The sequence below is a fragment of the Jaculus jaculus genome, chromosome 9 (assembly GCF_020740685.1).
Source record: "Jaculus jaculus isolate mJacJac1 chromosome 9, mJacJac1.mat.Y.cur, whole genome shotgun sequence".
Classification (NCBI taxonomy): domain Eukaryota; kingdom Metazoa; phylum Chordata; class Mammalia; order Rodentia; family Dipodidae; genus Jaculus; species Jaculus jaculus.
In genome coordinates this window covers 89,485,201-89,500,139 of record NC_059110.1, presented here as the reverse complement: position 1 = coordinate 89,500,139, position 14,939 = coordinate 89,485,201, and the positions used below count along the sequence as shown (strand labels likewise).

The 14,939-nt window shown below is 41.4% G+C and overlaps 1 protein-coding gene across 13 annotated transcripts in view; it reads right to left on the bottom strand.

The window, feature by feature from the left end:
* Rhot1 (ras homolog family member T1) overlaps positions 1-14,939 on the bottom strand; it is a 112,158-nt gene that overhangs the window by 83,292 nt on the left and 13,927 nt on the right. For 7 of the 13 annotated variants that reach the window (XM_045158814.1, XM_045158816.1, XM_045158817.1 and 4 more), the window contains exon 2: positions 10,038-10,121. The exons of the other annotated variants lie outside the window; for them this stretch is intronic. In XM_045158814.1, coding sequence (XP_045014749.1) covers positions 10,038-10,121 — 84 coding nt within the window. The remainder of the gene's footprint in view (positions 1-10,037; positions 10,122-14,939) is intronic. 13 annotated transcript variants of the gene reach the window in all.

Below are 14,939 nucleotides of genomic sequence, written 5' to 3'. Positions count from 1 at the left end.
TATTACACCTTCTAAGACTCAGGGTCCACAGCAGAAGAGGGGGTGGGAAGAATGTAAGAGTCAAAGTAAGGATAGGACTCCTTACAATGCACTCTTCCAAACACAAAATGGCCTGATATCCATGACCTCACAGTGTGTGGCACTACCTACACAAGACTCTCATAATAGGAGGAAAAAATGACATCAAAATAAGAGAGAGACTGATTGAGAGGGGAGAGCATATTATGTAGAGTAAAGCTGCCAAGGGGAAAGTAGGGGGAGGAAATTATCATGGTTTATTGTCTATAATTATGGAAACTATCAATAATAAATAAATAAATACCCTGAGAAACAGCTTGGAGTGGTGGCACATGCCTTTAATCTCAGCATTTGAGAGGCACAGGTTGGAGGATCACTTTGAGTTCAAGGCTACCCTGAGATTACACAGTAAATTCCAGGTCAGGCTGGGCTAGAGTGAGACCCTACCTCAAAAAAAGTAAATAAATATACCCCTAGAAACATTGTACTTGAATATCTACTAAATAAGTCTAGTTGCACACAAACATATTTGTATCCTCAAATACATTTGTTTTTTGCCTCTACCTTCTATGAGCTGGAATTACAGGTATACTCAGCCAAGACACATACACTCTTGTACCATCATTATAATAAAAATTTTTAGGGGGCTGGAAAGATAGCTTAGAGGTTAAGGCAAAGCCTACAAACCCAGGTTCAATTCCCCAGTGCCCATGTATGCCAGATGTACCAGGTGGTGCATGCATCTGAAGTTCATTTGCAGTAGCTAGAGACCCTGGTGCATCCATACTCTTTCTCTCAGAAATAAATAAATAAAATATTTAAAAAAAAATAGGGCTGGAGAGATGGCTTAGCGGTTAAGCGCTTGCCTATGAAGCCTAAGGACCCCGGTTCGAGGCTCGGTTCCCCAGGTCCCACGTTAGCCAGATGCACAAGGGGGCGCACGCGTCTGGAGTTCGTTTGCAGAGGCTGGAAGCCCTGGCGCGCCCATTCTCTCTCTCTCCCTCTATCTGTCTTTCTCTCTGTCGCTCTCAAATAAATAAATAAATAAATAAATAAACAAACAAACAAACAAACCTTTAAAAAAAAAAATAGTAGGAGCCGGGTGTGGTGGCGCATGCCTTTAGTCCTAGAAGGATCACCATGAGGTCAAGGCCACCCTGAGACTACAAAATGAATTCCAGGTCAGCCTAGACTAGAGTGAGATCCTATCTCAAAAACCAAAAAATAAAATAAAATTTTAAAAAGAACAAAAAACATTTTTAGTTAGCATACACAAATTTAGGTATCATTCATTCTGACATTCTCAAGTATAATTTTTGTTCTTATCTTCTGTTCCTGTCTCTCCTTTTCCTCTTCCTCCCAATTCTCCTCTCCCCTGTATCACATAAATCCTTTTATCCTTCCTTCCTTTCTCTTCCAATTCATCTCTTTATTTTCACCTTTGGTTACAGTTCTGTCCTTATAGGATTAATACACATCCCCCATATATTATGATATTGCGCTAACAGCCGCATATCAGAGAGAACATGTGGTTTTGGTCTTTGTGAATTTGAATCACTTCACTTAATACGATCTTTCCAAAACCATCAATTTTCCTGAAAATTTCAGAATTTCATTTTTGCATACTGCTAAAGAAAATTCCACTGTGTCAATGTACATTTCCATTATCCACTCATCTGCCTATGGGCATCTTGGCTGGTTCCAATTTGTTGCCTTTGTAAATGGCGCTGCAATACACATGGATGTTCAAGTAGAGTGTGGAGGCCTAAACTACATGCTCAAGTGGTATAGCTAGCTTGGACACATACATTCTTAAGATGGTGCTGTGTCTGTATAATTAAAGGCACACCTTCAATGTACCACCAGTGGTCTCCTGAGGGATATCTTGGACCTTCTTGATGAAAATTAATTAATTTCCAGCTGGGCCTGGTGGTGCATGCCTTTAATCCCAGCACTCGGGAGACGGGAGGCAGGAGGCAGGAGGCAGGAGGCAGAGGGAAAAGGATTGCCAGGAGTTTGAGGCCACTCTGAGACTACATAGTGAATTCTAAGTCAGCCTGGGCTACAGTGAGACCCTGCCTCAAAACAACAACAACAAAAAGTAGTTATTTCCTACCACCTACTACACATTTCCACAAAATTAAGAAACTATTTCATTTTCACCCAGAGAAATTGCTCAAGAGCAGAAACTATTTCTCTGCTTGTACGCTACTGAATTTCCAGCTATCAAATCACAAAATATTTGGGAAATGCAACTGTTGCAACCGCACAGTTTAATGGTTAAGAGAATGTATTTGAAGCTGGGCATTGGTGGCACATGCCTTTAATACCAGCACTTGGGAGGCAGAGGTAGGATCGCTGTGAATTCAAGGCCACTCTGAGACTACATAGTGAATTCCAGGTCAGCCTAGGCTAGAGTGAGACTCTAACTAGAAAGGCAAAAAAAAGAACACATTTGAAATTCCAGAAAACGTATGATTACTTTAGAAAGAAAGAATGAAATGAGAAAAGATATCTAACTGATTAGTATGTTTCATTTCTTAAACTAAGTGATGAGTATTTTCAAATTATTATTTATATCTGTTATAATAAGTATGTTGCAAAAAAAAGGTAGTTAAAAAAAAAAAGAGTGCAGGCTTTGGAATCAGACTAGGACTGAAATCCAGCTCTATTTAGTTGCTATTTAGCCTCAGTTTGTTGACTTATAACATTTAGTACTGACCAGCCTCACAGGATTAAGAGAATTAATTAGACTGACAGCTCTATAAAGTTTAGCACAATCCCTACATTAGCCACATAAATGGTAATTTTTGTTATGATAAGTCTGAATTAAAGGAGTTAAGTTGAGCATCAGCCTAGACCAAACCAGAATATTTAAGAACCAGCTGTGACTAACTTGTGCCTGTGGAGGCCAGAGGGCACCCTTGGGTGCTGTACCTCAGGAATGTGATCCACTTTTTGTTTTGTTTTGTTTTTGTTTCTCAAGGTAGGATCTTGTTCTAGTCCAGGCTTACCTGGAATTCACTATGTAGTCTCAGGGTGGCCTTGAACTCACAAGGATCCTCCTACCTCTGCCTACCAAGTGCTGGGATTAAAGGCATGTGCCGGGTTGGAGAGATGGCATAGTGGTTAAGGCGTTTGCCTGCAAAGCCAAAGGACCCAGGTTCAATTCCCCAGGACCAACAATAGCCAGATGCACAAGGGGATGCACATATCTGGAGTTCGTTTGCAGAGGCTGGAGGCCCTGGCGTACCCATTCTCTCTCTGTGTCAAATAAATAAATAAATAAAAATAAAACATTTTTTTAAAAAGGTGTGTGCCACCATACCTTGCCTACTTTTTCTTTTCTTGTCTTTTTGAATGTTTATTTTATTTTTATTTATTTATTTATTAGAGAGAGAATGGGTACACCAGAGTCTCCAGCCACTGCAAATGAACTTCACATGCATATGCCACCCTGTGCATCTGGATTATGTGGATTCTGGAGACTTGAACTTGGGTCTCTAGGCTTCAACAGGCAAGTGTCCCACCCGCTAAGCAATATCTCCAACCCCCACTTTCTCATTTTAAAAATCAGCTTTATTCATTTGAGAGGGAGAGAGCGTGAACACATGCCAGGGCCTCCAACAACTGTAAACAAACTACAGATGCATGCACCCCTTGTGTATCTGGCTTACGTGGATCCTGGAGAGTTGAACCCAGATCCTCTGACTGCATAATAGAAGCAGAAATGTTAGCTTATAATGAGGTCAAGTCACCATTTTCTTATTCTAGCATCAGGAAACCCTTAGCTTGGACTTCTTTTTTCTTCCCCCTCTATACACTAACACTTAAAAACAAGAATACATCCGGGGGCCAGGCATGGTGGCACACACCTTTAATCCCAGCACTTGTGAAGAACTAAAAAATTCAATTACATTAAATTAAAAGCTTCTACACAGCAAAGAATATCAGTCAAGTGGAAATTAAGTCTGTATAATAAAAGGAAATCTTTGGGCCTGGAGAGATGGCTTAGTGGTTAAGCACTTGCCTGTGAAGCCTAAGTAAGGTTCCTGGTTTGAGGCTCGATTCCCCAGTACCCATGTAAACCAAATGCACAAGATGGTCCATACGTCTGAAGTTCATTTGCAGTGGCTGGAGGCCCTGATGTGCCCCTTTGCTCTCTCTTTCTCTGCCTTCTCTGCCTCTTTCTCTCTCTGTCTGCAGCTCTCAAAGAAATAAATTAATTTTAAAAATAAAAATAAGGAAATCTTTGCCAACTAAGCAAGGAATTAATATATATAAAGATGAATAAAACATTAAACACCAAAACCAGAAATCTTCTAATCAATAAATGGCCAAACAGGACTGGGAAGATGGCTCAGGGTTCAAGTGGCACATACATCTGGATGGAGTTTATTTGCAGTGGCAAGAGACCCTGATGTGTCTATACACTTACTCTCTTAAATAAGTGTGTGTGTGTGTGTGTGTGTGTGTGTGTGTGTGTGTGTATGTGTACACAGCCAAATAAATTGGACAGTTTTTGTTGTTGTTTTAGTTTATTGAGGTAGTATCTCACTCTAGCCCAGGCTGACCTGGAATTTTTAGGGTGGCCTCAAACACACTGCAATCCTCTCACCTCTGCCTCCTGAGTGCTGTGATTAAAGGTGTGTGTCACCATGCCTGGCTTGAATAGGATTTTTTTCCTCAGATTTACACCTACATTTTATTACATTCTTTTTATTTACATATCACAATCAAAATGATTTTTAATGTTTTTTAAATTTATTTTTTATTAAGAACATATTTTGTATGAAAGCATCATGTGATAGTACTATCTTTTCCCTCCTCCCTAGCCCCATTCTGCAGGGAACCCTCCCCAGTGAGGTTGCTGGTATTCCCCATGAGGTTGTGGATTATGCATTGTGGGAGAAGCAGTCAGTTATTGCAGGAGACAGTACCTCTGGACATGACACCCCAATCTGTGATTTACAATCTTTCTACCTCTTCTTCTGCAAAATTCCCTGAGCCATAGCAGGTGTGTTTCTACGTCTACTTCAGTGATAAGCTCTTAGGAGCCTCTGGATTACTGCTTTGGTATGTACTGAGTATCCTCAGCATGAATAGTTTTAAAATAAGAAATACAAATGGAAAATACAAGAAAAAATGTTCAATAGCCTTAGCTATCAGGGAAATGCAAATTAAAACTAAAATGAGATTTGACCCCACTCCAGTCAGAATGGCCACCATGAAAATAACAAATGAGCCAGGCATGGTGGCGCATGCCTTTAATCCCAGGCAGAGGTAGGAGGATCACCGTGAGTTCAAGGCCACCCTGAGACTCCATAGTGAATTACAGGGCAGCCTGGGCCAGAGTGAGACCCTACCTCAAAAAAACAAAAAAAAAAGACAAATTCTAGCAAAGATATGAGGGGCCTTATATACTTCTGGTAGGAACATACACTATTGATATCAGTATGGGACTTTCCAAAGCAGTTAAGGCACTTGTCTGTGATGCCTAAGGACCCATGTTTGACTCTCCAGATTCCACGAAAGTCAGGCACACAAGGTGACACAAGTGCACAAGGTGGCAACACATCTGGAGTTTGAGTATAGTGGCTGAAGACCCTGGCGCACCAATTCTCTCCCCTCTCCACCCCTTACATTAAAAAAAAAAAAAAAAAAAGGCCAGGTGTGGTGGCACATGCCTTTAATCCCAGCACTCAGGAAGGCAGAAGCAGGAGGATCGCTATGAGTTCGTGGCCACCCTGGGACTACATAGTGAATTCCAGGTCATCCTGGGCTAAAGTGACACCTTACCTCGAAAAGCAAAAAAAAAAAAAAAAAAAAAAAAACACAAATAGGGCTAGAGAAATGGCTCAGCAGTTAAGGCACTTGCCTGCAAAGCCTAATATGACCCAGGTTCAATTCTCCAGGAAAGCCAGATGCACAAAGTGATGCATGAATCTGGAATTCATGTGTAACAACTAGAAGCCCTGACATATCCATTTTCTTTCTTTCTTTCTGCTTACAAATAAATAACTAAAAAAAAAAAAAAAGATACAGGGCTAAAGAGATGGCTTAGCAACTAAGGCACATGCCTTCAAAGCCAAAGGATGCAGGTTTGATTCCCCAGTACCCACGTAAAGTCAGATGCCCAAGGTGGTGTACACATCTGGAGTTTGTCTGCAGTGGCTAGAGTACCTGGCACATATGGTTTTACATAGGTACTGGGGAATCAAACTTGGGTCATTAGGTTCTACAGCTGTTTTAACCACTGAGATCTCTCTCCAATCCTCTCTCTCTCTTTCTACCTGCCTCCCTCTCTCTCTCTCTAATAAATATTTTTTAAAAGGATATAATTTATTAAATAAAAACTAAAAATATGCCATATAATCCATCTTTTTAAATCTTTTTTTCTTTTTTTTACTTTAGAGAGAGAGGAGAGACAGAGAATTGGCATGCCAGGGCCTCAGCCACTGAAATTGAACTCCAGACACTTGCACCACCTAGTGGGCATGTGCATCCTTGCAATTGCCTCACCTTTGCGCATCTGGCTAATGTAGGATCTGGATAGTAGAACATACGCTTCGCAAGCAACTACCTTAACCACTAAGCCATCTCTCCAGCCCTAATCCAGCTTTTAAACCACTCAGGTGTATGTCCAAAGAAATCTAAGCCAGCATGCCATAGAAGTACTTGCACATCCTTTTCATTGTAGTACAATTCACAGCAGTCAAGCTATAGAACAAATCTAGGTCCCCGACAGCAGATGAATAAAAGAAAACATGGGGCTGGAGAGATGGCTTAGTGGTTAAGTGCTTGCCTGTGAAACCTAAAGACCCCGGTTCAAGGCTCCATTCCCCAGGACCTACATAAGCCAGATGCACAAGGTGACACATGCATCTGGAGTTTGTTTGCAGTGGCTGGAGGATTTGGCACTCCCATTCATTTCTCTCTCTCTCTCTCTCTCTCTCTCTCTCTCTCTCTGCTGCTCTCAAATAAATAAGTAAAAATAAACAAAAAAAATGTAAAAAAAGAAAACATGGCATACAAAAGCCAGGGGTGGTGGTACACGCCTTTAATCCCACACTCAGGAGACAGAGGTAAGAGGATCATAATGAGTTAGAGGCCACCTTGAGACTACAAAGTGAATTCCAGTTAAACCTGAGCTAATGTGAGACTCTACCTCAAAAACCCAAAAACATGGTGTATATACATATTGGAATTTTATTCAGTCATAACAAAAAAAATGGAATTATGTCATGTGTAGGAAAATTATTAGAACTGGAGGTCATCATGTTAAGCAAATAAGCCAGACTCAGAAAGGCAAATATCATGCACTTTTTGCTCATATGCCAAACTAGACTTAAATATACATATAACATACATTTTAAGTAGTCATTAACAGTGGCACAGGCCTACAGTCCCAAAGCTTGAGATGAAGGTAAGAGAATCAGGAATTCAAGACCAACCTGGGTTACATGAGATCCTATCTCAAAAAAGGGGGAGCTGAAGAGATGACTAAGTAGTTATGGTACTTGCCTGCAAAACCTAACAACCATATTTCAGTTCTACAGTAAATTCCACATAAAGTCATATGCACAAAGTGCCCCATGTATATGGACACAGTTTGCAATGGCTATAGGCCCTGGGGTGCCCATTCTGTCATCTGTCTCTCTCCTATCTCTCTCTGCCTGCAAATGCATATATATATGACGTGGAAATAGGAAGAGGGCCATGATATCGGGGAAAGAAGAGATCTAAAAGGCAGAAAAGGGAGGGGAAGGAAGAGAAGGAGGGAAAATAGGAGCACAGTACACTGACAACCATGAATGAGAATGTCATAAAACCCATTATTCTGTATTAAAACTATTTGCTGTGTGTGCATGTTTGTACGTAGTGGGTACATGTATATGCATGCATATTTTAGCCAGTTGACCAACAGGAATGTTGTCTACCTCCTTTGAGACAGAATCTCTCACTGACCTAAAACTCACCAATTAGGCTAGGCTAGGTAGCTAGCAATCCTCCTGTCTATATCATCACAGTGGAATTACAGGCACTGCCCCACTGCCCCACCATGCCCAGCATTTTCTAAAAAGATTATTTATTTACTTAACAGTGAGATGAGCCACCGCCTCCTACTACTGCATATGAGCTCCAGATATATATGCCACTCTACATCTGACCTTACATGAATACTGGAGTATTAAATCTGAGCTGTTAGGCTTTGCAAGCAAGTGCCTTTAACCACTGAGATATCTCCAAAACCCTGATGTCCAGCATTTTATGTGGGTACTAAGGATCAAATTCAGATCTTCATGCTTGCAAGGCAAGCCCTTTACCAACTGCATTCTCTCTCTAGGCCTGTATAAAAATATGTTAAATGGGCCGGGTGTGGTGAGGCATGTCTTTAATCCCAGCACTCAGGAGGCAGAGGCAGGAGGATCACCATGAGTTCCAGGTCACCCTGAGACTATTTTCCTGAGACTAAATTCCATGTCAGCCTGGGCCAGAGTGAGACCCTACCTCAAAAAATAAAAAACGAGGGCTGGAAAGACAGCTTAGCGGTTAAGCGCTTGCCTGTGAAGCCTAAGGACCCCGATTCAAGGCTCCAATTCCCCAGGACCCATGTTAGCCAGATACACAAGGGGGCGCATGCATCTGGAGTTCGTTTGCAGTGGCTGGAGGCCCTGGTGCGCCAATTCTCTCTCTTTCTCTCTCTGTTGGTCTCAAATAAAAATAAACAAATTTTAAAAATAAAAAACAAACAAAAAAAATTTTTTTAAAGGGTTGGATATGGTGGTAGATGCCATTAATCTCAGCACTTGGGAGGCTGAGGTAGATGGATCACCATGATCAAGACCAGCCTGAACTACAATGTGAATTCCAGGTCAGCCTGGGCTAGAGGGAAACCCTACCTGGAAACAAAAAATACTTAAAGGAAATTTGGCTAAGGCCCTAATCAGTTTCTGGAGAAACCTATGTGACCTTTACTTATCTTTCTTCTTTGCTTGCCAGAGATTGAACTCAGGGACTCAAACATCCTAAACCAGTGTTCTACTACTAAGCTATATCCCAAGCCTCCTGTGTGAATTTTAGATCACAGCGCAGAAAAAGTGATTGAAAAAGTGGCTGAAAAAGTGATCAAAATTTAAGTCACTCACCTAGACTAATAGGCTACTTGTTTCCTTAGTAAAGAAGTGTAAAGATGGACTAGGGTAAAACCCTACCTCAAAAAAAAAAAAAAAAAAAAATGCAAGGACTTGCTGATCCTTGGTGGCTTAATTACTAAGGATCCTTCAGCAAAATTCAGGCTTTTAGCCTGTTACCTTTTGTAGTTTGAATGGATGTCCCTCAATATATTAAGTTGTATTAAAGTTTCTTAGATTTCCAGCTCTGTGGCTGGAAGAGGTGTCACTGTGAACAGATACTAGGGTCCAGCCTAAGTGTGTTTGGGGGCGGATCTGGAATTCCTGTGTAAAGATGTGCAGAGTGCTCAACTTATGCCTGGAGTTCCTGGAGTGTGCTTGCTTGTAATGCTGCTGGTGGCACTTCTCTCTGTGTGGACCTGTGAAAGGGGGGCAGTTTCTTCTGCCATTATGGAACTTCCCCTGAATCTGTAAGCATCACATAAATTCCCTTCCTCCCATAACTGTGTCTGGTCTGGAAGTTATTCCCAGCAATTGAAAGCTGACAGGATTTAAAGTCTCCTCTCACCAAGATCCTTAAATCTCATCCATTTTCATCATCCATGCCTGTCTACCTACCTACCTACCCCCCCTCGCCCCGCGCACACACACACACACAAAGAGCGAGAGAGAGAGCATGCAAGAAAGTGAACAAGTCAGGGATATACAACCCAGGATCCCTCAGACATGCTAGGTCATCTCTCAAAACTCGTTAGAACAATTTTTTTCCTGGTCATAATCTCCTTTTTTTTTTTCCCCTGAGGTAGGTTCTTGCTCTAGCCCAGGCTGACCTGAAATTCACTATGTAGTCTCAGGGTGACCTCACACTCATGGCAATCCTCCTACCTCTGCCTCCTGAGTGCTGGGATTTAAGGTGTGCATCGCCACGCCTGGCAATCTCCTGCTTTTCCCTTGGACTCCTCATGTCTCCTGTGACAGTTTGAAAATACAAAGATTAACATTACAAAGAAATTCAGCTTTCTTCACAGTTCAGCTCATTACTCCAAAGGGCAGTTCTGGCTGCCTGAACAACTGCAGGTTCTTGCCAAACAACATAGCTGCCCAGGTCTATTCAACAGGGCAGGTCTCTGAGACAATAAATACTCTGACAGGAGAGGAGGCACTGTAAAAACAAGTAGCTTTACTTACACTTGAGGAAACAGACCTACAAAACAGTGGACCCAAGATTGGTAATAATTCAGTTCATATAGGTTACTACCTCTTAAAGTGTGGTATTTTACTTATATCAGGAAAAGATATGAATCTATAGCTTCAACTAGATAAGAATTTGAGGCAATTTGGTCCTCATTACAACACAAACATTCCATCTAGTTTGAGAAGAAAGTACATAATAAAAGACATTTTAAAAAACAAATCAGGGGCTGGAAAGATGGCTTAGTGGTTAAGGTACTTGCCTGCAAAGCCAAAGGACCTCAGTTCAATTCCCTAGGACCCACATAAAGCCAGATGTATAAGATGGCACATGCGTCTGGAGTTCATTTTCAGTGGGTGGATGCCCTGGGCACACCTATTCTCTCTTTCTCTTACTTTCTCTCCTACTCTCTGCCTCTTTCTCTCTCTCTCAAATAAGCAAATTAAAAAAATAAAAGTAAAAAAAAAAAATCAGGCTGAGCATGGTGGTACACACCTTTAATCCCAGCATTTGGGAGGCTGAGGTAGGAAGATCACTATGAGTTCCAGGCCACCCTGAAACTACATAGTGAATTCCAGGACAGCCTGGGCTACAGTGAAACCCTACCTCAATAAAAAAAAACCAAAAACGAATTAAAGGACAAAGCCTATAAGCATATCCATGTAATCCCAGCATGCTGGAGGTAGAAGCAGGAAGATTACTGCAAGTTAGAGGCCAGTCTGGTCTATACAGCATGTTCTAGGCTAGCCAGTACTTCAAGGTAATACTCTCTCAAAAATTTAAAAAAAGGGGGGGCTGGAGAAATGGTTTAGATGGCTTAGTGGTTAAGGCATTTGCCTACAAAGCCAAAGGACCCCGGTTTGATTCCCCAGGGCCCACGTAAGCCAGATGCACAAGGGGGCGCATGCATCTGGAGTATGTTTGCATTGGCTGGAGGCACTGGCATGCCCATTCTCTCTCTCTCTCACTCTCTCAAATAAATAAATTTTAGAAAAAGAGGGCTGAAGAAATGGCTTAGAACTTAAGGTGCTTGCTTGCAAAGACAAAGAATCCAGGTTCAATTCCCTACTACCCACAAAAACCAGATGCACAAGGTGGCACCTGTATCTGGAGTTTGTCTGCAGTGGCTGGAGCCCTGGCACACACATTCTCTCTCTCTATCTGCCTTTTCCTCTCTTTCTCTCTCAAATAAATATTTTTTGTTTTTGTTTCTCAAGGTAGGGTCTTGCTTTAGCCCAGGCTGACCTGAAATTCACTATGTATTCTCAGGGTGGCCTTGAACTCAAGGAGATCCTCCTCTTCTGCCTCTCGGGTGCTAGGATTAAAGGTGTGTGCCGGGCTGGAGAGATGGCTTAGCGGTTAAGTGCTTGCCTGTGAAGCCTAAGGACCCCGGTTTGAGGCTCGGTTCCCCGGGTCCCACGTTAGTCAGATGCACAAGGGGGTGCACGTGTCTGGAGTTCGTTTGCAGAGGCTGGAAGCCCTGGCGCGCCCATTCTATCTCTCTCCCTCTATCTGTCTTTCTCCCTGTGTCTGTTGCTCTCAAATAAATAAATAAAAAATGAACAAAAAAATATTTTAAAGGTGTGTGCCACCACGCCTGGCTCCTCAAATAATTTTTCAAAAAATGAAAAAAAGAAAAACAGCTGGACATGGTAGCTCGTGCCTGTAATTCTAGCACTTGGAAAGCTAAAGACAGGTGAGTACCATGGCCCAGACTACACAGTAAATTCTGGGTCAGCCTAGGCTGCAATGAAACCCAGTTTCAAAAAAATATATTTAAGAAGGATGAAAATAGATTCTTCTCTCTCGCCATGCACAAGAATTAAGTCCAAATGGATTAAAGACCTTAACATCAGACCGGAAACTTTGAAACTGCTAGAGGAAAAAGTAGGGGAAACCCTTCAACATATTGGTCTTGGCAAAGACTTTCTGAATACAACCCCAATTGCTCAGGCAATAAAACCACAGATTAACCACTGGGACCTAATGAAATTACAAAGATTTTGCACCGCAAAGGACACAGTGAAAAAAGCAAAGAGGCAACCTACAGAATGGGAAAAAATCTTCGCCAGCTATATATCTGATAGAGGATTAATATCTAGGATATACAAAGAACTCAAAAAGTTAACTAATAAGGAATCAAACAAGCCAATCAAAAAATGGGCTAAGGAGCTAAATAGAGAGTTCTCAAAGGAAGAAATACGAATGGCATATAAGCACCTAAAAAAATGTTCTACGTCACTAGTCATCAGGGAAATGCAGATTAAAACTACATTGAGATTCCATCTCACTCCTGTCAGATTGGCCACCATCATGAAAACAAATGATCATAAATGTTGGCGGGGATGTGGAAAAAAAGGAACCCTTCTGCACTGCTGGTGGGAATGCAATCTGGTCCAGCCATTGTGGAAAACAGTGTGGAGGTTCCTAAAGCAGCTAGAGATTGATCTACCATATGACCCAGCTATAGCACTCCTAGGCATATATCCAAAGGACTCATCTCATTTCCTTAGAAGTACATGCTCAACCATGTTTATTGCTGCTCAATTTATAATAGCTGGGAAATGGAACCAGCCTAGATGTCCCTCAACAGATGAGTGGATAATGAAGATGTGGTACATTTATACAATGGAGTTCTACTCAGCGGTAAAGAAAAATGAAATTATGAAATTTGCAGAAAAATGGATGGACCTGGAAAGTATTATACTAAGTCAGGTAACCCAGGCCCAGAAAGCCAAGCACCACATGTTCTCTCTCATATGGGGATCCTAGCTACAGATGACTGGGCTTCTGCGTGAGAATGAAAATACTTAGTAGCAGAGGCCAGCAAGTTGAAAAGGAGACATAAAGGGTGGAGAAAGGAAGGGAGGAGGATACTTAATAGGTTGATATTGTATATATGTAATTACAATGTTTGTAATGGGGAGGTAATATGATTGAGAATGGAATTTCAAACGGGAAAGTGTGGGGGTGGGGAGGGAGGGAATTACCATGGGATATATTTTATAATCATGGAAAATGTTAATAAAAATTTTAAAAAATATATATATATTTAGCCAGGTGTGGTGGTACACACCTTTAATCCCAGCACTAGGGAGGCAGAGGTAGTAGGAGGATCACCATGAGTTCAAAGTCATCCTGCCTCCCAAATGCTGGGATTAAAGGCATGTGCCACCACGCCTGGCCCAGCTATCAAACTTTTTAAAATTCAGAAATCCATTGAAGGAAAAGACTGTAAAGATAAATAAATAAGAACCAGGCATGGTGGAACACACCTTTAATCCCAGCACTCAGGGGGCAGAGATAGGAGGATCACTGTGAGTTCAAGGCCAGCCTGCAACTACATAGTGAACTCCAGGACAGCCTGGGCTACAGTGAGATCCTACCTTCAAAAAAACAAAAACAGATAAATAAATAAACAAAATAAAAATAGGACTGAGGAGATGGCTGGGTGGGTAAGAGCACTTGCTATACAACCATGAGGACCTGAGTTTGAGCCCCATTACCCACGTTCAAAGTTAGATATGGTTGTGCATGTCTGTGACCCCAGTCCTGAGGTAGGCAGAAATTGAAAAATTGTTGGGAGTTTACTGGTCAACCAATCTGATCAAAAAATGGCAGCTCCAGATTTAGTGAAAGACTCCATTCTCAAAAAAATATCTCAGAACTATAATGGAAAACACTCAATGTCTACCTCTGGCCTCAACACACATACATATGGGGCACATGTATCTGCACACACACACACACATGCATACATCACATGCCACACATACATATACACACATATATTATTTAAAAAATTTCATGTAGGGCTGAAGAGACAGCTTAGTGGATTCAAACACTTGCCACATAGCTGTAAGGATCTGAGTAAAGATCCGCAGAACTCAAGTAAAGCTAGATGTACACAGACTGTAATCCCTGCACTCCACTGGTGAGATGGGAGGCAGAGACAGGAGAATCCCTCGAAGTTGAAGGACAGCTAGCCTAGTGACAAGAGACTGTCTCAAATGAAATGGAAAGGGAGGACCAACACCCAAGGCTATTTTCTGATGTCCACATACATGCCATGGCCTGTATGCACAAAGACACACACACATACATATATACTTATCACACACAAAAGATAAAGTGTTTAAAAGTTCAAAATTATCATGGAAAATGTTAATAAAATTTTTTTTGAAAGTTCAAAATTAGAGAAAGATGAATTATAAAAAAACTTAGTGAAAAATGAGTATTTTATTCCTCTCTTATTTAAATTTTGACTTATAGTCTCAAGGGAAAGCTTCATGATATAACTCTCATTTTCCTTTTTGAAGGAGAACAAAATGATAGCTATTTTAATACAGAATTATACAGATGTGATTTAGTTCAGAAATACTTCAGTGAATCTATTTTTATTTATTTATTTATTAGAGACAGAGCCTTAGAGGGGGAAAGAGAGAGAATGGGCACTCCTGGGCCTCTAGCCACTGCAAACGAACTCCAGATGCCTGCGCCACCATGTGCATCTGGTTTACACGGGACATGGAGAATCAAACCTGGGTCCTTAGGCTTTGTAGGCATATGTCTTAACTGCTAAGCCATCTCTCCAG